At 46.4% G+C, this 24,876-nt stretch overlaps 1 protein-coding gene across 3 annotated transcripts in view; it reads left to right on the forward strand.

The window, feature by feature from the left end:
- Nucleotides 1-3,338: 3,338 nt before the first annotated feature.
- ACOT9 (acyl-CoA thioesterase 9) overlaps nucleotides 3,339-24,876 on the forward strand; it is a 38,213-nt gene continuing 16,675 nt past the window's right edge. Inside the window, exons 1-6 of one of the 3 annotated variants that reach the window (XM_041000272.1) lie at nucleotides 5,812-5,965; nucleotides 11,752-11,853; nucleotides 18,966-19,000; nucleotides 20,915-20,954; nucleotides 22,827-22,997; nucleotides 23,247-23,284. In XM_041000272.1, coding sequence (XP_040856206.1) covers nucleotides 5,946-5,965; nucleotides 11,752-11,853; nucleotides 18,966-19,000; nucleotides 20,915-20,954; nucleotides 22,827-22,997; nucleotides 23,247-23,284 — 406 coding nt within the window. In that variant the 5' untranslated portion in view covers nucleotides 5,812-5,945. Of the gene's footprint in view, nucleotides 3,409-5,811; nucleotides 5,966-11,751; nucleotides 11,854-18,965; nucleotides 19,001-20,908; nucleotides 20,955-22,826; nucleotides 22,998-23,246; nucleotides 23,285-24,876 lie in introns of those variants that run through there. The other 2 variants (XM_041000279.1, XM_041000262.1) reach the window with 2 other exon arrangements.

Genomic DNA, 24,876 nt, shown 5'->3' on the forward strand with positions numbered 1-24,876 from the left:
TCATTATGTTAAGTGAAATGAACTGAACTCAGGAGGTATTGCATGCTCTCATGCCACAAATATTGCCCTTGATTTCTCTACACGTGCCCTGGCTCAACATGTTCTTCTATGTTTTCTCTGTTTGTTTTTCTGCCGTTTTCCTACCTGTAGTGCTAAGCTGTCCGACAGAAAGGATTTCTGCAGAATGGAGGCCTTGGATTGGTAAGCTTGTTTACTGTTCTTTTTGTTGTTCTACAGTCCTTTATTTTTTACTGCAGGGTGTTTGTATTACCTTAGCAAACAGCCAAGGCATCTATTAAAGTGCAAAAATCCAATAGGAACCTCCTTTTTTTTTTTTAAAGATTTATTTATTTTATTACAAAGTCAGATATACGGAGAGGAGAGACAGAGAGGAATATCTTTCGTCCGATGATTCACTCCCCAAGTGAGCGCAACGGCCGATGCTATGCCGATCCGAAGCCAGGATCCAGGAACCTCTTCCGGGTCTCCCACACGGGTGCAGGGTCCCAAAGCTTTGGGCCGTCCTCGACTGCTTTCCCAGGCCACAGCAGGGAGCTGGATGGGAAGCCGGGCCACCGGGATTAGAACCGGCGCCCAAATGGGATCCCGGCACATTCAAGGTGAGGACTTTAGCCACTAGGCCATGGTGTGGGCCCAGGAACCTCCTTTTAAAATAAACTATTTTTATTTATTAATTTAAAAAATGTATTTATGTGGGTCCAGTGTAATAGCCTAGTGGCTAAAATCCTCTCCTTATATCCTCTGGGATCCCATATGGTCACCAGTTCATATCCAGGCAGTTCTACTTCCCTTCTGTCTCCCTGCTTGTGGCCTGGGAAAGTGGTCAAGGATGGAAAAAAAAAAACCTTGGGACCCATGTGGGAGACCAAGAAGAGGATCTGGCTCCTGGCTTTGGATTGGCTCAGCTCTGGCAGTTGCAGCCACTTAGGGAGTGAACAAGCAGACAGAAGATCTTGTTCTCTGTCTTTCCTCCTCTCTGTAACTCTGCCTTTCTAATAAAAAGTCAGAGTTAGAGACAGAGAGATTGTCCCTCTGCTGATTCACCATCTGAAATGGCTGCAATGGCCAGGGCCGGGCCAGGGCTGTGCCAGGGCTATGCCAGGGCTGTGCCAGGCCAGCACCAAAAGCCAGGAGCTTCTTCCAGTCTACCTGGGTACAGAGGCCTAAGCACTCAAATCATCTTTTACTGCTTTCCCAGGATGTCAGTAGGGTTTGGATTGGAATTGAAACAGCAGGAGTTGAAGTAGGCCCACATACGGGATGCCAGTGCCTCAAGTGGCAGCTTTAGCTGATGTGCCAGAACACTGGCCCCATCAATACTCTTAAAAATACTGTTTTGTTTCTTTATAAGGCAGAGTTAGAGAAAGAGGGCTCTTCCATCTGCTGGACACAATAGTTGGGACTGGTCCAGGTTTACGTTTATGTGACACAATGCTGGTCCCTAAAATACAGACTCTTAAATGAAGAGTTGCTTCTGCTGGTATCTTTTTATGAGTTTGCTGAAGCCAAATGTAGCCAACGCTGCGAGTTTTATTTGGAAAATTCATTATTTTGAACCAAACTGTCATAAGCCTAGTGCCTTAACGGTAACACACTGAGTAGCAATGACTGGTTCCTGCTTTCATTTCTTCAGCCATATTTTCCTGATTTGCCACCTGCTTCTTGCCTAGTGGCTCATGAGTTAGAAAGTATCAAAGCACTAGAGTAGGACAGAGCAGGGCGTCAGGCCTGGCCCTGATGGGAGATGCTTTGTGGACCTACAAGCCTTGCTCTGGTGAAATCCAGCAGTTTCTTTGCGTGTGCTGCTGGGGGGAAGGAGGGTACATAAATCTGGCTTTTAGTTTGTCACTCAAATTGAGCTTTGGCCTTATTGCTCAGTCCAACATAAAAATCAGGGGTGAGATGAGGATGATGCAAGTGATCTTTGGCGCAAAGTTTAAGGGGTAGCCCTCCAAAAAAATAATAAATAAAATGATATTTCAGTACAGTACTTTTTAAAGTTCCAATTTTGTGCTTAAGGCAGCTGCATCTGCTTCTCCCTGGTCAAAGCTCCGCTTTGTGTATCTGCCTGTCTGACCACGGGAGTCTGCGGTTTGTTCAGATCCAGGCAGGGCTGCAGAAGACACCAGCCAGCAGGGATGGGCCAGATGACATAGGATGTGAAGAGATGACCTTTGAGTTGATGAGAGCAGCGGAAAAGTATGGAACAGTCCGTCCCTTTCTGTACTTGCTTCTGAGTCTGCATGGGAAGGCAGAGCTACTGTTCCCTGGGCCGGCAACCATCAGCATCTTAGGTTGCATGTGCAGAATACATATTTGAAATAGTCTCGGGAAAGGCACACTTGTGACTAAAGGAACTAGCAACATGTATCTCTAAGAACATGGAGGGTAAGAGGTAATAGGGGGAAAACTTACAAGACAGTGTTGTAACAGAAGCAGGGTAGACTTAGACCACATTATAGCAAGGGCAGTTACTGCGAAGTAGATATTAGCTCAGTGTGAGGAGAAATATTTCTTAGCAGAATGTCCCTAAAGAACTGTGTGGAAGAAAGGGAAGTTTCTGGAAAAAAAAAAAAAAACATTTCTACTTTACGAGACAGATTCCCTGAACCTGCTTCGTGGGAGGCCTTGACAAGTCCAAGATCCTGTTTTTTTTTCTTTCTAGATCGATTGCCAGGAAACATTTGACTCATATTCTGTCACTGTGGGGCTCGTGGGTCTGCTACAGACTGATCAGCACTTGCACGCCAGGAGTGGCCAGCATACAATAACCTGACTCATCTCTGTTCCAACTCAAAGAAGGAACGGGCTGAAATGTGTGATATAAACGGTGTGATTCTCTTTTCCCCCTTTCTGTACTGTATTTTTCTTTCCAGCTTAATTTACTGATTGAAAAATATGTCCTGCTTCCTCATAGCACACACCTAGCCACGCACATGGAAGGTGCTGCTGCTGTTGTGGTCCGAGGCCTGACTTGGAACTTGTCTAACTTGTTTTTTTTGTAAAAAAAAAAAAAAACACACTTTACATTTTTGCAGAAACAAACCTAGATTCTTGTAAAAAAAAAAAAGTTAAATTATATATATAGATATATGTATGTAATGAAAACTTACATAAATATGAAGACAGAAGAGAAGGACTAGTATAGTTTTTCTGGTCTGTTACAGCTATGAAATTTAATGTTTGTGTGATTGTTGAGTCAAGAATAGCTGTTTCATGTTTTATTCCATTTCCCCCTCCCCATCTCTATGTCCAAACAATCATATTCAGTGTGGGTCGGATAGCCAGCTGGCACAGGCTGTAATCTCTTCAAAGCATGTCGAAATGGATGACATTGCCCTCAGCCCCTGGGCCAAGCTGAGCAGTATGCGTTCGAGGTGACCAGAGGTGAGTGTGGGAGAAGGGCCGGAGACAGTGAAGTGAGGATGGCGACTGAAAGGGAGAAGGTAAAGGTACATGTGCAGTGGCCTCAGTGGTCCTGATGGTGGAGTTGAGTGGTGACCAGGATAAAGGATGCGCATGTTCCAAGGCCAGCACTGTAGCTCTGTGGGCTCCTCTTTTACCCCATGGACACAATAGTTGGGACTAGAAGAAGCTCCTGACCCCTGGCCTCAGATCGGCGCAGTTCTGGCCAGTGTGGCCACTTGGGGAGTGAAACAGCGGATGGAAAATCTTTCTCTCTGTTTCTCCTTCTTTCTGTAAATCTGCCTTTCCAATTAAAAGAAAATCTTTTTTTTTTTTTAAGGCAAATGTTCCAGACTTTCCAACCACTGAATTACTTGTACTGGCTCTCCTCATAAGGCTTGGTGGATTATAAATGAAAGTTTTCAGTTACTCAGAAAATTGCCCTAACAATTGGCTTTCACTAGAAATAATAATTGGAAAAAAGTAACAAAATATTGTTCACAAACTGTAGTCATAAAAGATAATGTGCATTCTGCATCTACAGTTTGGTTAAAGGTTTATTTATTAGTTTTCTTCGAAGTAAGAGTTAGGGGGGAGGGGCTTCCATCTGTTGGTTTACTCCCCCAGTGGCTGCAGTGGCCGGAGCTACAGTAATATAAAGCCAAGAGCTTCTAACAGGTCTCTCAGGTGGGTACAGGAACCTAAGCATCTGAGCCATCCTCCACTGCTTTCCTAGACTATAAGAAGGGAGCTGGGCAGGAAATAGAGCACCTGGGACTCAAACCAGTACCCATATGGGATGCTGATGCTGCTGGTAGATTAGTCTGTTTTGCCACCACACCAGCCTCAAATCTGCACTTTTGAAAATCATAATCAGTGATGCTGAATAAGATGGGGAAGCATGTCATTTCAATTTGGCTTCTGTGAACAGAGTGGGAAAGCTGATAAATACATTATAAAGGACTTCAGACCTCTGGATTATTCACAAAGCTGTTGGCAGTGGGCTGAAATTTCTTGTCACATGGATTTCTCCATAGGATTGCTTTAGTATTAACATTAGACATTAGAAATGGATTTCCTCAAGAGTGAATGACCTGGGCCCGGTGCGATACCCTAGCAGTTAAAGTGCTCACCTTACTCACACTGGGATCCCATATGGGTGCCGGTTCAGTATTTGGACTGCTCCAATTCTCAACCAGCTCCCTGCCTGTGGCCTGGGAAAGCAGTAGAGGATGGTCCAAAGCCTTCTGATATTGCAATTATATGGGAGACCTGGAAGAAACTCCTAGGGAGTGCCCTGAGACCTTTTTTTAAAATAAAAGATTTATTTACTTTTATTGTAAAGTCAGACCTATATATAGAGGAGGAGAGACAGAGAGGAAGATCTTCCGTCCAATGATTCACTCCCCAAGTGACCACAATGGCCGGTGCTGTGCCGATCCGAAGCCAGGAGCCAGGAACTTCTTCTAGGTCTCCCACGCGGGTGTGGAGAATCAGTTCTGCAAATGAAATCTCTGTTCTTGCCTTGAAGCTCTGTGGGTCAGCCTACGTGTCCAGATGGCAAAGATTAAGGGGCGTGGCAGTTGCAGAAGAGGAACAGTGCTTTCTCAATGAGGTCAGTGCTTACGACAATCCTAAATCCAGACTGCAACCGTGACTAACTAAATCAGAATGTGTGCAGGGTGAGGCGCTGTAGCAGTATTTTAGAAACCTGCTCAGGAGATTGTAGCGTGCGTGCGGCTGAAGGGCAAGAACCACAGACTGGCAGACAAGCCGCAGGGGACAAGGATAACGGAGACAAACTGCGCAGAACAGCCTGTGGCTAACTTGTGAATCACGCCCGTTGGTTCTAAGTGGTCCATTTACTCAATAATGGCGGGAATAGGCGGCTTCTAGGGTTGCTAATAAAAACTGGGCAGTTGATTGAGCGGGAAAGCTCGTCATGGCGTATTCCGTTTCTAGCCAATGAACGGCCAGCGACTGGCAGGCTCAGCATGGCCACACCCCCGGAGAAGCAGCCTCACCCTGTTGACAACCCGCACCCCGAGAGTGGCTGGGTCCCTGGAATCGTGACCCCACCCATCTCCCTCGGGGCCACGCCCTCTCACTGTGACCCCGCCCCGAAGAAGTTAGGCCCCTACCTCCTGACAACCGGCTCCCCACATCCCGGAAAGCGTGGGCCCAGGCTTCCAGCAGGGTGGCCGCGCCCCCTGCATCATGGTTCCGCCCTTCTCAGGACGTGGCCCCACCCCTCACAGCGTAGCCCGCCCCCGGCAGCTGGGCTTGGCCTTTCAGAGGGCTTTCCCTGCCCATGCTCCACCCACCCCGGGCAGCAAGGCTCCCCTCTGCAGCGACTGACGCCGTGGCCCCGCCCCTGGGTGGCCTCGCTGCTAGGGCGCGGTCGTGGGGAGCGAGGTTCCGTCTCGTGCCAGCGTTCGTTGTGGGCATCTTTTCCCTTTCCCTTTGTCCACCGGCGCGTGGGTCCCATTCTGCAGCGGCTGGCACCGTGGCCGAGCGCGATGAGGCGGGCAGCACTGCGGTAGGTAGCACGGCGTGGGGTGGTCTCATAGAGAGCTGTCCCGGGGCACCCACGTCCTGCTTCTGATCGCGGGGCGGGCCGGAACGGAAGGTGGCAAGGGCGTGGAGAACTGATGCCTTGGGCCTTTCAGTTTTGGGAGAATGGGCCGCCACCCACAGCAAACCCGCCATGACATTGGCCTGCGGGCTTAGCGCTGCAAACACCTCTCAAACACTTGTAGCCCAGGGTTTGAACGTCATAACGAAGCCTCACTTTTAAGGGAGGAAATTGGGTGTTGCCCGAAATTCCTTTCTCTTTGCTTCTTGGGGATGTGGTTGAAAGTGTCTGTGGCGTAGCTCCCGCTCCGGAAGCTTCTTTTGCCCCAGCACCGGGACCCTCTGCGTTTTGCTTTCCTTCAACATATTCAGGGTTGGGCACCTGACCCACTTGGAGTCTGACTTTAGTGTGTTGTAACTTGCGTACAAACTGGAGGGTACGTTTCGGCTCTCGGGGCTTGAGGACTGGTTGACTAGTACTCCTGGTGTTAGTTTGATACTTCTGGAGTAGCAAGCCCTTTGTAAAGGGGCTGCTAGTGTTAATTAGGCTGCTTGGTGAGTAATCATTCCAGCTGGCCCAGTGCCTCTCCTCCCCCACCGGGCTCCTGGCTTTCCCAGTGCTTGCTTCTTGGCTGCCTCTCAGGGTTGGTTCTGTCCACACCTGTTGCTCTTTCCTAAGGCATTTGCTCCAGTGGGCCTGCCCTCCAGCTGCACCCCATCAGTGTAGCCTCAAGATCGAAGCCACATTATTTCATCTGTTCTCTTGGCCCTGGGTCCCTCTGTCCCTGTCTCCCTCCACAGGTGTCTGTATGGATATTTATCGTTTTGTTTCATGGTGCTTAGGGTCCTTGCGGTGTGCTGAATGGAAGGATTCGCTCAGTCTCTCTTGCTCACTGTTGTGCGGTTGACTTTAGTTTGTGTTGGATCCCCTGTGAAAGGCCCTGCACGCCCTCCAGTGAGGCTCTCCTCGGCGCTGAGCTCCCACAGGCCTGCGTGCCTTCTGCTGAACCCCCTCTAACCTTCCATGGCTTCTGTGAGTGGCTGCTGAGAGTTCCCAACGGAACACAGACACTGAGAGTCAAGTTGCCTGGTGGGCAGCCTTTGTAGCTTTTTTGGTTTTTGTTTTTATGTCTTGACTCACCTTAGTTTAGTCTCTTAATTGAAAACTGGACGGCATGTACGAGTGGCAGCGTCTGTCACTGTAATAAAAACTTTGCAGTCATTTGAAAAACAAAAACTTTGTAGTCTTGGGTGTCTGGATGACACTGCTACCTTGTGTGTGTGTGTGTAAGATTTATTTATTTGAACGGTGCCATTACACAGATGAAGAGAGAGAGCTTCCATCTTGTTGCTTCACACCCCAAATGGCCTCAATTGTCAGGGCTGATCCAGGCTGAAGCCAGGAGCCAGGAGCTTTTGCCAGCTCTCTGACATCATTGACAGGAACCCAAGCACTTGGACCATCTTCTGCTGTCTTCCCATACCATTAGTAGGAAGCTGGATTGAAAATGGAGTGGCTGGGACTTAACTGGTGGCCATGTGGGATTTTGGCATTGCAGACGGTGGCTTAATGGCATTGTCACAGTGCAGGTCCAAGATGTTTCTTTTGCCATCTCCCATGACTTTTGGGATTCCGTCAGCAACCCATGAGAGCTTGGGCTCCCTGGGCTCTTCTGATTGGCAAGGTGTGATCATGAGTCCTGGGGACTGTGTGTCCCTCAGGCCTCTGACAGTTTCTTCTAAAGACCTAGTGCTTTTGCTATGGGGCTCCTAAGGGCTGAAAGCGGCAGGCACTGAGGACTTAGGGACTGGTGAAACCATCCTTCTTTCTCCACCTGGGTGCTGCATCTTCAGTCCTGCAGGCGGGAGACAGATGGTTAGCTGATTCCCTGTGGACCATCACAGATTTAAAGCAACCTAGATGGCCTAGCCTGCTGCACACCTAGGCCACGTGGTGTATCCTGTTGCACCTGGGCTGTGGGTCTGTACAGCAGGATCCTGTGCTAAATACCACATGCGGGGGTAACACAATGACATTTGTGTATCAGAGAACGTACCGCAGAAGTACACTGTGAAAGACAAGAAAGGTCCAGCTGTATAGGGTACATAGCATGAATGGGCCTTCCAGGACTGGAGATTGCTCTGGGTGACAAGTGAGTGGGAAGGCCAAGGACATTACAGTAAATCTCAAAACATTTTTTTTCTTTCTTTGGTAAATAAATGACTTTTAGCTTACTGCAACTTTTTAAAAGGATTTATTTTGTTTTTATCTGAGTGGCAGTTACAGAGAGAGGAGACGTGGGGAGAGAGTGATCTTCCATCCACAGGTTCACTCCAGGAATGGCCCCAATGGCTAGAGCTGGGCTGGGCTGACGATGGGAACCAGGAACTTCTTCCAGGTCTCCCACGTGAGTGCACAGTCACAAGGACTTTGGCTTTTTGATTAAGATGTGAGTGTTGTGGCACACTGGGTTAAGCAACCTCTTGGGGTGCCTGCATCCCCTGTCAGGATGCTGGTTTGAATTTTGACTACTCTGCTTCGGATTCAGCTTCTATCCAATGCATCCTGGCAGGGGGTGGAGAGTGGTCCATAAAGCTTGGTCCAAAACCTTGGGCGTCTGCCACCGCGTGGGAACCAGGTGGAGTTCCAGGCTCCTGGATGCCCTTGGTGACGTGGACATTTGTGTTGCTCTGCCTTTCTACTAGATAAAAAATAAGTGACTGGCTATTTTTTTAAGATTTATTTTTATTTTATTGCAAATATACAGAGAGGAAGAGAGGTAGAGAAGAAGCTCTTCCATCTGATGATTCACTCCCCAAGTAACTGCATCCGATGCCGATCAGATGGAGCCAGGAACTTCCTCCAGGTCTCCCACATGGATGCAGGGTCCCAAGGCTTTGGGCCATCCTCAGCTGCTTTCCCAGGCCACAAGCAGGGAGCTGGATGGGAAGTGGAGCTGCCAGGATTAGAACCGGCGCCCATATGTGATCCCGGTGTGTTCAACGTGAGGACTTCAGCTGCTAGGCCACTGTGCCGGGCCCAACTGGGTATTTTGAAATGAAGATGTTGACTGTCCAGTATTTTAAAAAATGAACACACACACACACACACACACACACACCCACACACACCCCCCCCCAAGGGCCTACACAGAGTAGGCCTGCCAACATTGTGATTTTCTACCTCCCCATCTGTTCCCACTCACAGGCCTTTGATGACAGTGCCAGCCTCTGATTGGTTTGTTTCTTTTTCCATTGTGGATTGGCTTACAAGCAGATAATGTACTATTAACATTCTTTTCTGTTAATGAAAACTTTTTACTGTTGGATCTGTGTTTTCACTGTGGTTTTTTGTTTTGTTTTATTTTGCTTTGTTTTTTTTTTTAAAGCTTTATTTTGGGCCCTGTGTGGTAGCCTAGTGCTTTAAAGTCCTCTCCTTGCATGCATTGGGATTCCATATGGGCGCTGGTTCATGTCCCGGCTGCTCCATTTCTCTTTCAGCTTCCTGCTTGTAGCATGGGAAAGCAGTGAAGGATGGCCCAAAGCCTTGGGGCCCTGCACTCCTGTGGGAGACCTAACGGAAGCTCCTGGCTCCAGATCAGCTCAGCTCCAGCTGTTGTGGCCACTTGGCGAGTGAACCAGCAGATGGAAAATCTTTGTCTCTCCTTCTCACAGTAAATCTAACTTTCCAATAAAAATAAAAGATTTATCCATTGGTTCACTCCCCCAAATAGCACTATGGCCAGAGCTAAGCAGAACTGAACCTGGAGCCAGGGGCTTCTTTTGGGTCTCCTATGTGGGTGAAGGGTCCCAAAGACTTGTGCCATTCTCTGGTGCTTTCCTAGGCCATTAGCAGGGAGCTGGATCAAAAGTGAAGCAGTTGGTACACAAACCTGTACCCATATGAGATGCTGGCACCACAGGTGGAAGATTAGTATACTATGCTACCATGCTGATCCATTTAAAACTGTTTAAAGAGTTGATTGAGGCCTGGTTCAATAGCCTAGTGGCTAAAGTCTTTGCTTTGCATGTGCTGGGATCCCATATGGGTGCCGGTTCTAAACCCTGTGGCCTGGCTTCCCATCCTGCTCCCTGCTTGTGGCCTTGGAAAGCAGTAGAAGATGACCTTAAGCCTTGGGACCCTGCACCTGTGTGGGAGACCTGGAAGAAGCTCCTGGCTCCTGGCTTCAGATTGTCACAGCTCTGGCCATTGTGGCCACTTGGGGAGTGAATCTGTGGATGGAGGATCTTCTGCTCTGTCTCTCCTCTATATATCTGACATATATATATGTAATATATATATAAACAAATAAGTGAATAAATGAGTTGATTGAGATCTGCAAAACTTCTATTTCATTTCACTGTGAATTTTCTGAGGTGTTGTTTTTCTTTTGTAATTTTCTCGTGCCTCTTCTTCAGGTATACATTCAGTGGATCATAGGAATTTTTTAGTGCCGTCATAATATTATGAGACTATCATTGTATGCAATCCTTCATGGACCAAAACATCATGCCATGTATGAGTGTACATAACAGGATACTTCCAAAGTTAGTGAAAACGTGAAATTAAAAGGTTATTTTGATCAAAAGCATTTTTGAAATCCATGCAATTTTTTCGTAATATACTTTTTCTTAAACTTTTAAAAGACCCTGTGAAGGAATTAGCCGGATATTATGAAAAGAGCACCTTGCTTGTGCACATATGTGTGTTGCAGACAATTAGCAGAATTGGGTTCTCTGGGGACCTTGGCAGCAAGCGCATACTCCTATTTCTGTGTTCTTTGGACTAGTTGACTTGGTGAAAGTTCAAGGATTTGTTGCAGCAGCGTACATGTGGATTTTACAAAATTTTATGCAAAGTCAGATTTACAGAAAGAAGGAGAGACAGAGAGAAAGATCTTCTATCCGCTGGTTTACTCCCCAAGCAGCAGCAATGGCCGGAGCTGAGCTGATCCAAAGCCAGGAGCCAGGAGCCTCTTCTGGGTCTCCCACACAGGTGCAGGGTCCCAAGGCTTTGGGCTGTCCTTGGCTGCTTTCCCAGGCCACAAGCAGGGAGCTGGATGGGAAGAGGAGCAGCCTGGACATGAACTGGCACCCATATGGGATCCCAGTGCTTGCAAGAGGAATATTACTCAATTGAGCCGTCTTACTGGGCTTCCAATGCAAGCAATCTAAAGAGAGAAGCAACTAGCTATTTTTGAGCCAATAGTTTTTATTCTGTTTTGGAACTAGGAGGTTTCTACTCAAGTGCAATAAATTCTTTGAGCCTGGAAAGGGATAATTCAAAGTTCAAAGTTGATTCATTGATAATTAGCCTTATCTTATTTATTCAGGAAATACAGTGGGACAATAAGGAACAAAATAAGTGGTCATAATTATTTTGTTTAGTTGTTTACTGAATCGATTTTGGGCTTCTGTAGCTAGTAAAATAGAGCAAGAATAAATTCATCATTAAACCTGTTTGACATGTTTTATTTATTTTGAAGTAAATAACTTTTTACTTTTTACTTTTTACTTTTAAGTAAATTACTTAATTATCTCTGTTGGCCAGAAGTGTTCACTCTAGCTGGAGTGCAGCTTTATGGAGTAACCTCATATGCCAGAGCATGTGGAAGGCAAGTGCAGGCTCCACCAGGCAGGGTAACCGGAGGCTGTGCTGTGGCCGTATGCTCTGCAAGAAGGCGGGGGCTCTGGAGCTGCCAAGGAAGAAGCCTTGGAGTCTGTTCTCAGTGTGTTTTGTCTTGCTTGTAGGCTTTGCGCCTTGAGCAAGGGGCTGCCTACTCCTGCCAGAGGACTGACTCAAGGGTCCCAGGAGCCGCAGACGCCAAGGATCTTCCACATACGTGAAGGCAAGTATGGGTTTTATCTCTTATTGACACATGCTGAATACCCATATTCTCATTTTGGTTGGGAGATGTATGCAATGATACCTTCTTCATGATTTTTTAATTTTTCATTATACAGTCCCATAGGCTCATGGATTTTCCCTGCCCGCCTCCCCATTCCCCCTCTCCCCTCAGTTACTTACCCTGTGTTATTGCAATAGTATAATCCCTTCAACGGCAGCCGCAAGTCCATCATTCTGCTGGTTAAATGTAGCAATTCATTGTGGGTATAGAAATGGCAGAAAGTACTTCCAGTGGCCGCCCGGCTGCTGGGGGGCCTCAGGATGGGGCATCTTGCTCGGATCCCGGCTCCAGCCATCACGTTCATGTGGTGAGCTGTCTGGGCCTGCCTGGGCTCCAGGGGCTGCTCCCTTTGGGCTGATCGGGGTGATGGACTGTGCCGGGCCCTGTGCTTGCTAGAACACACAAGAATCTGGTATGGGAATACCTCAGAGTTTCTTTGGGGATCTCCCCAATCAAACTGCCGGATTCAGAACCCTAACTAAGGAAAGACAGAAGAAAGGGCAAGTCAATCAACCACCTCAGCTATATGTTGACAGTGAAATACTGGGCAAACAGAGACTCTATGATGGGCTCTGTCAATCAGTGGTTCTTTAACAACCTCGTCATGCTCAGAGTGGTGAGATTGGAGCAATTCATAACTGGTGAACTATCAAGACCACTTGAGCAAGTATCTCAGAGCTTGCCCCACATCCGGGACTTGGGGTGGGTGGGAAACTGGGTGGGGCTTTTCCCTCAATATCCCCCTTTACCTCAGATACATGAAGGAAACAATATGGAAATAATAGTCTTACCCAATTCCCTATAGCCCTTGAACCTTTTTACCCTAAATAACTATGTGAAGATTGTCAAAAATATAAAAAAAAATTAAAAAAAAAAGAAATGGCAGAAAGTCCAGTATCTTATTATCAAGATGTATTTACCAGAATGTGAAAAAAAATCAGCTGACATCTAGAGGAACCACAATCAGACTCATAGCTGACCTCTCACAGGAAACTCTACAGGCCAGAAGAGAATTGAATGACATATTCCAGATTCTAAAAGCAAAAAATTGTCAGCCCAGAATAACGTACCCAGCAGAGCTTTCTTTGTCTTTGAAAATGAAATAAAATTCCTCCACAGTAAAGAAAAGCTCAAAGAATATGCCTTTTCCAAACCTGCCCTACAAATGATACTTCAAGATGTTCCTAGACAGAGAAATGAATAGCACCCACCAAAACCAAAGGCAAATGTGAAGAAAATACAAGTGGAATGACAGCAAAAGACTAATTGAAACAATGACAGCCCATTGCTGAAATGACAGGACCAAATTACCACCTATCCATATTAGCCCTGCATGTAAATGGCTTAAACTCACCAATCAGAATGTCATAGATTAGTTGAATGGATAAAAAGCAAAACCCATGTATCTGTTGCCTGCAGGAGACACATCTCACCAGCAAAGATAAACAGAAACTGCATCTCGTGGATTTCAATGTTTTTGTTTTTACTTTCATTTATTTGAAATAGTTTTTTTCATATTAAATTCATCACTGACTCGTAGTTCATACAGTAGCATCATTTTCTTCAAGAAGGTTCATGATTTTCTTTTTCATTTATTCAGTCACACATTAGTCATTCAGTAGCATGTTGTTTAACTTCATGTTGTAAATTTTCTATTTTCCTGTTGACTTTGTTTTGTGGATTTTCATTTAAGAAGATGTATAGTAACGGTGTAATAGACTATCGAATCCAGATGTGAGGATGCAACACAGTGTGCATCTCTACTTCTAGATCAAAGATGAACTCCCAATGAAACTGTAAAATATATCTTGACAACAAGAGATTGGATTCTCTGCCACTGTCCATGCCTGCAATTCAGGATGCACTTAAATAGCAGAATGATGGACTTTGTTTATGAAGAACTATACTATTGTAATAATATAGGGGAAATCAGGGAGGGGGGGGTTTGGAGAGGGGGTAAGAAAAATCCCAGAGCCTATGGAACTGTATCATAAAGTAATTAAAAAGATGAAAAAAGATATTTAACAGTTTCTACAATAACACATTAAATCAATTGGAACAACCATATTAAAGGTGAAAGTTTCACAAGCATCTTGTTTAGACAACGCCCGCAGTGGCTGCAGAGGCACTGGGCATAGACATCACATTGTGAGAATTTGAGCTCCTGTTTCTGGGGGCCTTGGGGACTGAGCTCTTGTCCTTAAGTGATTTGACTTCTCTGTGTAGGCACTGAGGGCTTGATGAAGACATCTCTTACGACCGTTCCATTGGTTGTGCCAAACAGTCCTAGAACACGGTTTTGTTAAGCGAAACTCTTTACCCATACTTAATTGAAGTTCATAATTCATATATGCAAACATGCATTGCTGTTATTAATTTAGGAGTATTCCTTATCTTTAAAATGGTGACCTTACAAGGGTCCAAATTAGTGTATTCATTCTTGCATATGTAAATGAAGCTTAAAATTGATTACTGCCTTTAGCACCTGCCACTCTTCTTTTTTTAAAAAAGATTAATTTATTTTTATTGGAAAGCCAGATGTACAGAGAGGAGGAGAGACAGAGAGAAAGATCTTCCATCCACTGATTCACTTCCCAAGTGTCCGCAACAGCTGGAGCTGAGCCAATCTGAAGCCAGGAACTTCTTTTGAGTCTTCCATTGCAGGTGCAGGGTCCCAAGGCTTTAGGTATTCCTCTACTGCTTTCCCAGGCCACAAATGGGGAGCTGGATGGGAAGTGGAGCAGTCAGGACAGGAACTGGTGCCCACATGGGATCCTGGGCATACAAGGTGAGGACTTTAAGCCACTAAGCCTCTAGGCTACTGCGTCAGGCCCTCTTTTTTTTTTTTTTTTTTTAGATATATTTATCTTTATTACAGCAGATTTACAGAGAGAAGGAGAGACAAAGCTCTTCCATTCACTCACTCACTCCTCAAGAGGCTGCAACAGCTGGAGCTGAGGTGATCAGGAGCCAGGAGCCAGGAGCTTCTTCCAGGTCTCCCAATAGCTTTGCGCTATTCTCCACTGCTTTCTAGGCCATAATGAGGCACAGTATGCTAGATGGGAAGTAGAGCAGCCAGGACATGAACCGGAATCCATATGGGATCCCAAAGCATGCAAGGCGAAGATTTAGCTGTTGAGCCATCATGCTTGGCCTGCACTCTTATATTGACCAAAATGGTAATGATTTTTTTATGTCACTGGGTACCAATAGTCCATGTGTTGTTTGGGGTCTTCTCTTTCCATTTATTTATTGAATTAGATTTATTTATTACTTTTATTTGAAAGGCAAAATTACAGAAAGAAGGAGAGAGAGAGAGAGAGGTCTTCCATCTGCTGGTTCACCCCAAATGGCTGCAACAGCCAGAGCTGAGCTGATCTGAAGCCAGTAGCCAAGAGTCACCTTTGAGTCTTCCACGTGGCTACAGTGGCTCAAGGACTTGAGCCCGCCTTTGCTGCTTTCCTAGGCCATAAGCAGGGAGTTTAATTGAAAATGTAGCAGCTGGGACATGAACCTGTATCCATATGAGATGCCAGTGCTGCAGGCAGAAGTTTAGCATACTGTGCCATAGCACCAACCCCTCTATTCTTTTATTTACTTATTTATTTGTTTTTATTTTTAATTTTTATTCTTTTTATTCTTATTCAGCATTGGGGTTTCCCCTCCCTCTCCCCAACCCCCTTTGGTCTCCCCCTCAGTCTTTCAATAGGTGTCTTTCGAGTACCCTCAAAAGTCCATCACACTGCCATTGAGGTGTCTCCTTTGCCTTAATATAAAATGGTACAATGTCAAATCTAAAAATTGTACCTGTGAGTTTTATCTTATTGTACTTCCTAGCTGTCTGTACCACATGTGATAAAATCTTGTGATGTAACCTATTTATTTTTTAAGATAATTACTTTTGATGATTTTTACATAGTTGATTAGGGTACAAAGGGTCAAGGGCTACAGGAAGGTGAGTGAGACCGTTATTTCCACGTTCTCTTTTTTCCCTTCCTGCATCTGGGGGAAGGAGAGAGACAAGGGGAGAAGCCACACCCAGCATCCCAACTGCCTCCATATCCTGGGATATAGAACAGCTGTCTGATGCCATCCCAGGGTTCCTGATGTGGGACAAGCTCCGAGGGTCCCACTCAAGAGGTTTTGATGGTTCCACAGTTCTGAATTGCTACCAATCTTGCCACTCCAAGCATGATGAAATCTCTCCAGAATCCATTGGTCCAACTTAGAGTCTCCATTTGCCCAGATATTTACTACCAATGCCTTGCTGGAGTAGTTGATCTATTTCTTCTGTCTTGTCCCCTGTTATGGTACCAGGTGTCCTCTGCAGGCTCCAGTGTACTGCCATATCCTTCATGTACACCCAGATATGCTGTCCACTGCTCTAAGCTACTGAGGAGGCCCAGCTCTGATACGTGCACTCCACGGCCAGACCATGGAACCTCCAATTCTCTCCATGGTTGGGGTTCTGAGTCCAGCAATTCAGTTGCAAGGGATCCCCATAGAATCTTCATCTGAGATTATCCCAGACCTGGTTCTTGTGTGTGCTTGCCAATACAGGGTCTAGCATAGTCTGTTGCTCAAATCAGCCTATGCACATGCTGGTGGTTGTAATTGCCTAGTCAGTTCTGGCTCCAGTCACATCTCCTATGCAAACCAATGGGTACTGCAGTCCAGCCTGATCCTGCCCATCACACACTCAGCCCTCATTCAAACTAGTAGGAGCTGCAGCCTAGTCAGAGCGACCCACAATAACCCACACCAGTTCTGCCCCTGTGCTGATTCCAGTGTTTGCTAGTATGTATAGCAGACTGGTCCAGTCTGACCCACATCCCATTCAGTTCTTGTACATGTCAGTGGGCATTGAATCCTAGTTCAACCCAACCAGCCCCTTATCCAGTGCATACACTTGACAGTGGGTGCTACTCTCTGTCTAACCATGCTTGCCCCATTCTTGGTTCTTATGCTCACCAGAGTGGCAACCCAAAAGGGAGGTGCCCACTGTTTCCCTAATGGGCCCACTTCCACTCCCAGATCTTACACTCTCCAGGTGGTTCTGCAATATAGCTTGACAGAATTTTCCCCCCATGCCATCATCTGCCAGCTAATGCTGCAGCAAAGCTCACTCTGGCTTATGCTTACACCAGTAGGAATAGTCAACCTAGCCTGGCTTTCCCCTGATCCAGCTCACATGAGGCCAACAGGTATTGTAGCCCTGCCCTGCCTAATCTGCCCCTGATCTCAGCTCTCACGTTCAGCAGTGGAAGTAGTGGCCCAGGAGGGGAGCGCCCCCGCACCCCACCACCAGTGTAGCCTCCTCCCCTCCCCCTGGGTCTCACATGTGCTTGTTGGGTTCTGTGGTCCAGTCTGGCAGAGCCTGCCTCACCTTGACATTTGCCAGTGGGTGCTGTAGCCTGGCCAGGCCCAGGCCACCCCAAATTCCAGCTCATGCTGGTGGGGGCTACAGTCTAGCCCAGCCCAGCTGGGCCCCAGACTCAGTCCGGCCCACACTCTATCCTGGTGCTCAGATTCACCAGCAGGTAATATGAACTGGCCCAGTTTGGTTTGCCCCCAACCTGAGCCAAATGTATGCTGGTGGGTACCATTACTTGGCCTAGACTGGGCTGCTCTCTATCATGGTTCTTGTGCTCACCTGCAAGGACTGTGTCCTGACAGAGGAGTTTGGAGACTCCTCTGTCAGGATCTCTCCCAGTGCCAGATCTCACACCCACCGTTGGGCCCATGGGTCAGTCCTGCTTAGTCCACTTTCTTTCCTAGCAGGAACAGTGGCCTTTCCTGACTAGCTTTCACCCATTCCGGCTGTTGGATGTTACAGTCCAGCCAATCTGGTCCACACCCAAACACAGCTCACACAGGTTCAGCAGTGACAGAGACCTAGCCCAACCCATCCTACACCTATTCTGGTTCTGACGAGCACCAGTGGATGCTGGAGTCTGACCCAGTCTAGCACACCCCAGACCCAGTCTACATTTGTGTTGAGGGACACTGCAGCCACGTCCAGATCAAACAGCATCTCTCATTCCAGCCCTCACATTCACCAGTGGGAACCACAACCCAGTCAGGGCATCCCCTTTGCTCCTCAACCATGCCTCTTCCAGCCACCGATCTCGCATGTGCCAGTGGTTGCTTTGACCTATCTTGACATAGTCCCTCACCTGTCTTGGCCTTTACCTTTGGATGCTGCAGCCTGCCATGACCCAGCTGGCCCCCAGTCCCAACTCTTGCTGGTGGGTACTGGAACATGGCCTTGCTCAGTCTGTTCCCATCCCTGGCTCATGCCAACCAGTAGGTATCACAGCCTAGCCTGGTATGACCTGCACTCTAGCCTGGTTTCTGCACTTGCCAGTAAGCTGAGGTTTTCTTGGCCCTGCCCAGTCTACCCCCCCCCCCTTCCAAATCCAACCCAAACACTTGCCAATGGATAGAGCTACATTGCCTAGCCTGCCTGACCCCTAGGTCTGGACCATGTTCTCATCAGTGGGAGTTATGACCCACTAGGGGTTTCCCAAATTCCCCACTCGGCCCACTCTCAGATCCAGATCTCCCATGCTCCAGCAGGTGCTAGACCCTTACCTGGCATAGCCTCCCCCTCCATCTTAGCCTTTGTATGAGCTGGTGGATGTTATGGGCTGGCCTGCTCCACACCCTGTTTCAGGATACACATGGGAGTGCTGCAGCCTGGACCTGCCCAGTCTATTCTCAGCCCTAGTACCCATGAGTGTTGGTGGGTTTCATGGTCACACCTGGCTTAGCCTATCACTACCCCAACTCTTTGTTTTTTTTTAAAGATTTATTTTATTTTTATTGGAAAGTTAGATACACAGAGAGGAGGAGAGGCAGAGGAAGATCTTCATCTATTGAATCATTTCCCAAGTGGCTGCAACTGCTGGAAATACATCGATCTATAGCCAGGAGCCCAGAGCCTCTTCTGTATCTCTCACACAGGTGCAGGGTCCCAAGGCTTTGGGCCATCTTCTACTGCTTTCCCAGGCCACAAGCAGGGAGCTGGATGGGAAGTGGGGCTGCCAGGGTTAGAACCAGCATTCATATGGGATCTTGGCATGTACAAGGTGAGGACTTTCGCCGCTAGGTTAAGCTACCACGTTGGGCCCACCACCCCAACTCTTAAGCTAACCAGCAGGATTTGTATTTCCATAGGGTTGGGCCCACTTATTCCCCGCAGAATCTACCCCCAGACCTGGTTCTCTTGCGTGCTGGTTAGTGTCATGACTCTGCCTAATGTGACTCATCCCCTGTTCCGACACTCAGTCGGGTACTGGAATCTAGCCCTGCTAAATAGGCCCCCAGCCCTAACATTCATGTGGACTGGCATGTGGTGGTCAGCGATGTCCCGCACTAACACGCCCATCTCAGGACTCCCATGTGGGCTGGTGCATCGGTCTGATCTATACAGATCTTCAGTCTCTCCCCTCCAATCCACCAGTTCTCAGTCCCGTCGCTTACCTACAAGTAAGTAGCCCTGTTGTTGGGAGTCCCTCTGGATTCATTCCGCACCTACACGTATGGTGGCCTTATCCATGGATGTCCCTAGGCAGTAATTCCACACCCCCAAGTCCCCAGAGCTTGCCGCTGGGCAGCCAATGGACAAGCAAAGGTGGCACTGGCTGCTTTTTTTTTTAAAAAAAGATTTATTTTTACTATTTTTTTATTGGAAAGGCAGATATACAGAGAGGAGAGACAGAGAGGAAGATCTTCCGTCCGATGATTCACTCCCAACGGCCGATGCTATGCCGATACGAAACCAGGAGACTCTTCCGGGTCTCCCACATGGGTGCAGGGTCCCAAAGCCTTGGGCCGTCCTCAACTGCTTTCCCGGGCCACAGGCAGGGAGCTGGAAGGGAAGCGGGGCTGCCGGGATTAGAACCAGCGCCCATATGGGATCCCGGGCGTGTAAGGCGAGGACTTAACCACTTGCGCCACCGCGCCGGGCCCGGCACTGGCTGCTTTTAAGTGGTCAGGCCAGGCTGTGCCATCCACTCCCACCAGCAGCTAAAAACGGTTGGTGGAATGGAGGTTCCTATTTGCATGCCTAGCCCCAATTCTTTTATTTAAAAGAGCTTTGTTGCTCTGAGTTTCAAATAATTTTTAAATATATTTTTATTTTGAATTCTGAATTATGTGGTACAATTTCGTATAGGCTGGGATTCCCCCCCAAACTCCCACCCCTAATGGTTATTTCCCATTTACTACAATATTATAGTCCTTCATAAGGACATGAGTGACAAAAAGGAAATACAAAAGTCTCTTGGGAAAAATGCTGACTTTTGGATTTAATGAGATTCCCTGTGATACAAAATTACATTTTAATTTCCAGATGTGTATTCTGTTGTCCTATACTAAGTGCACGTTGCTCAGGTTTTGCAGGACAACAATTGGAACTGTGATGTTCACAATATGATATTATAACACTAATGCTTATTTTTGATGCTCATTTTCTTTTTTTAAAGACTTATTTTGTTTTTATCGCAAAGTCAGATATATAGAGAGGAGGAGAGACAGAGAGGAAGATCTTCCTTTCATTGATTCACTCCCCAAGTGGCCACAACAGCCAGAGCTGAGCTGATCCAAAGCCAGGAGCCAGCAGCCTCTTCCGGGTCTCCCACATGGGTACAAGATCCCAAGGCTTTGGGCCGTCCTCAACTGCTTTCCCAGGCCACAAGCCGGGTGCTTGATGGGAAGTGGGGCCACTGGGATTAGAACCAGTGCTCAGATGGAATCCTGGCATGTACAAGGCAAGGACTTTAGGTGCTAGGCTACCAGGCTGGGCCCCACACACAGTGTTTTAGGAACCTAGATTTTTTTTTTTTTATAATATGTGTAAACTGTATATTATGAAGAAGCACTTCATGGATTACAAAAACATTTGCTGAAATTCATAGTTTTAATTATGTTTCTCTGAACTTTTCGAAGTGCTCTTGTGTTTCTCTGTTTAATGGAGTGACCTCTTTTTGTTTCAGTACGAGATAAGTTGCGGGAGATAGTGGGAGTATCCACAAACTGGAGGTATGTATGCGGTATGCGGGTTTCTTCCTTCATCCCCAGGGTGACTAGGCCCAGTGGATGGGGAGCCCTGTGGTGGAAGATAGATCGATTGTTTCTAGGAGGAAAAGGTGAACATTTTAATATGCTCACTAGTTGCATCAATATTAGAAAACAGTGTGATTTATAGGTACCATGTATTTCTCGAAGTACATTTAGATGCATCACCTAACTGATCCATATTTAAAATGCACACCCAACTGAAACTTGTGGCATGCTTACAGTATGTTTCTTTTTTTTTTCTCACTTGATGAAACTGGAATTCCAATTAAAATATGAACGGTCAGGGTTTTGGGTTTGAACCCAAGTGTCCTGCTTTTGTCTGGTTTTGCAGCTTGATTTCTTCATTGTTTCGTGTCTGTTTACAATTAACTGAGCCTGCTACATTGCGTGAATAATCACTAGACATAACTTTTTTCAGTTGTTGGTGCAGAAATGATTTGGTTGCTCATCCATATCCAGGTTTCCTCAGCTGTTCCCAGAATGTCCTTAAGAGATTTTTAAAAAGATACAATAAAGGACTGTGTGGTACATCTGGTGATTCTATCTAGTCTACCTCAAATAGCTGACAATTATCCCTCCCATTCCCACCTTTTTTGTTAGTTTGGCTTTAAAGAGACCAAGCCATTTTTCTTGAGAATGTTTCCACATTGTTAACTTACCAGGTACCATTTCACTTTCTCCTGTATATTTTTTTTAGATTTTATTTTATCTAAAAAAAATTTTAATTGGAAGGTCAGATATATAAAAAGGAGGAGAAACAGGAGGATTTTTCCATCCACAAGTGGTCGCAATGACCGGAGCTGAGCTAATTTGAGGCTAGGATCCCAGAGCCTCTTTCAGGTCTCCCACACAGGTGCAGGGTCCCAAGGCTTTGGGCTGTCCTTGACTGCTTTCCCAGGCCACAAGCAGGGAGCTGATTGGGAAGTGGAGCTGCCAGGATTAGAACCAGTGCCCATATGGGATCCCGTCACATTCAAGGTGAGGACTTTAGCCATTAGGCTGCCGTGCCGGGCCCCCCTCTTTATTTTTTGTTCTGCCTTCTGGTAAACTTCATTTTTCCTCCTCTGTCTCTCCTTATGAAATTAAAGGTAGATGGGTGAGCGCTGTGATGGAGCTGGCAAAGCTGCCACCTGCGTTACCGGTATCCCATGTGGGTGCCAGTTTGTGGCCTGGCTGCTCCACTTTTGATCTGACACACTGCTGATGTGCCTGGGAAAGCAGCAGAGGATGACCAAGTGCTTGATGCCCTGTGGCCACGTGGGAAACCTGGAAGAAGCTCCTTGCTTCGCTCTGGGCCAGGCCTGGCCATTGCAGCTGTTTGAGGAGTAAACCAGTGAATGGAAGATCTTGCTATCTCTGTTTATCCCTCTCTCTGTAACTCTGCCTTTCATATAAATAAATACACAAAATCATAAATCTTTTTTTAAAAAAATGAAGGTAGTGAGAGGCACAGGGAGGACAGAGGGATTCAGAATTGTTAAGGTAAGAAATGGGACTCTGAAGTTCAGTGGCCTTGCTGTTCTTTATCTCCTGTGTGTAGCACATGTCCGTCTCAGCATATTTCACATATGGTTTCAGTTTTTGTTTCATTACTTTTTTTGATGAGCATAAATATCTGATTTATTCTATCACTTTTAACTCTATTTTTCTTTATCTACAAGCCTAAGAAACGGCACCAGAAGTGTTCAGTTTCCACAGCTGGTGATTGGGCAGGGAGGGGAGGAAGGGAGGGTGAAGCAGGTGCAGACCGACACACATTTCTCCTGCGCATGTCCCCAGGATTGTGGGACAATGCTGTTCCTGTGTTTACAAAGCTTTCGTCTTTCTTCTCAGAGACCATGTGAAAGCAATGGAGGAACGAAAGCTCCTTCTCAGCTCTTTGGCGGACTCACAGAAGAGCCTGTCACCCAGGAGGATGAAGGACAGTTACATTGAAGTTCTCTTGCCTTTGGGCAGTGAGCCTGAATTACGAGAGAAATACTTGACTGTTCAAAACACCGTAAGGTAATGTGACACTAGTCTTGTTTGATTAGATTTGATTTCCTGTTTGAAAATCAACTTAAGGATGTAATTCACCGGCTGCACAATTCACCTATTTGAAATAAACAACTCTTTAGTCTTTAATAAGTTCAGAGAATTGTGCAGCCATTACTGCTATCGATTTTAGTACATTTTCTGTGCCTCAAACTTGTTTATTTTTAAAAGAATATCATTATGACTTGCACTTAATCAGTGGTTCACTTTCTCTCACAGATTTGGCAGGATTCTTGAGGATCTTGACAGCTTAGGAGGTACTCATTATTCTAATATTTCTAATACTTACAGTATGTATTGACTAATGATGGAAAGTCCTTTTCATGCTTGAGCTTGCACAAGTGAGGTTATTCTAAAAGCGCAGAAAGGGATCTGCTACTTTGAGTTCTAATTTATGTCTCATAAATATAAATGCAGTTTCTAATGGGATTATAATCTGAATGTGCCTGCTTTTAATAATGTTTGAAGACTCTTAAGAGACTGGTACGGTGGCTCAGCAGGTTAAGCCTGCTCCACTTCCAGTCCAGCTCCCTGTTAATGACCCGGGAAAGCAGTGGATAATGGCTGAACTCATTGGGTCCCTGCATCCTTGTGGCATCCCCAGCGGTTGGGGCTGATTGGGGAGTGAATCAGTGGATGAAAAATCTCACTGTCTCTCCTTGCTATCTCTGTAACACTTGCAATTAAAAAGGTAATATAGTTCAAAATAATTAAATCTTAAAACTTGAAAATACAGTATAAAAATTGTTATTTGCAGGATTATCTGAGAGTAACACCCTGCTTTATGACTCCCCAATTTTTTTAACTAAGATTTATTTATATGAAAGGTTAGAGTGACAGAGAAAGTGAGGAAGACATGGATATGATTATGAATTTTACATTGCTGGTTCACTCCTCAAATGACCAAGGTTCCAGGAGCCTGGAACTATATCTGGGTTTTACATATGGGTGTTAGGAGGCCAAGTACTTGGGCTGTCTCCAGCTGCTTTCCTGTGCTCATTAGCAGGGAGCTGGACTGGGAGTAGAGCAGCTGTAGCTCAACCCAGTACTCTATGGGGTGCCAGCATTGCAAGTGCCACCTAGTGAACTAGGTGCCATATAAACCATGATGCCAGGTACATACTCTAAAATATAATTTTTAAAAAAGATTTATTTTTTATTGGAAAGGCGGATATACAGAGAGGAGAGACAGAGAGGAAGATCTTCCATCCGATGATTCACTCCCCAAGTGAGCACAACGGCCAATGCTATGCCAATCCGAAGCCAGGAACCTCTTCTGGGTCTCCCACGCGGTGCAGGGTCCCAAAGCCTTGGGCCGTCCTCGACTGCTTTCCTGGGCCACAGGCGGGGAGCTGGATGGGAAGCAGGGCCGTCAGGACTAGAACCAGCGCCCATATGGGATCCCAGGCATGCAAGGCGAGGACCTTAATCACTGCGCCATCGCGCTGGGCCCAATTTTTTTTATCTTTAGGGACTTAGTTGTTCATTTATTTGAAAGCAGAGTTATATATATAGGGAGAGAATGAAAGACAGGTTGAGAGATAGATAGCCCATCCCTGATTCACTCTCCAGATGGCTGCAATGCCAGGGCTGGGCCAAGAACTTCAACCTGTTGTCCCACATAGGTGCAGGGGCTCAATCACTTGGGCCGTTTTCTGCTGTTTTACCAGGTGTATCAGCAGGGAACTGGATTGAAAGTTGAACTGTTTTGACTAGAGTCAGTGCCCACATAGGACACTGGAATCATAGGCAGTAACTTAACTTGCTACAAGGCCAGCCACCCACCACCCTGCCCCCAAGTGCCCCTAAGTGTTTTTCCTGCAAGCAAGGACATTGTCCCATATAACTG

Source organism: Ochotona curzoniae, unplaced genomic scaffold, assembly GCF_017591425.1.
Source record: "Ochotona curzoniae isolate NIBS_2020 unplaced genomic scaffold, NIBS_Ocur_1.0 contig_1274, whole genome shotgun sequence".
NCBI classification, from domain to species: Eukaryota; Metazoa; Chordata; class Mammalia; order Lagomorpha; family Ochotonidae; genus Ochotona; species Ochotona curzoniae.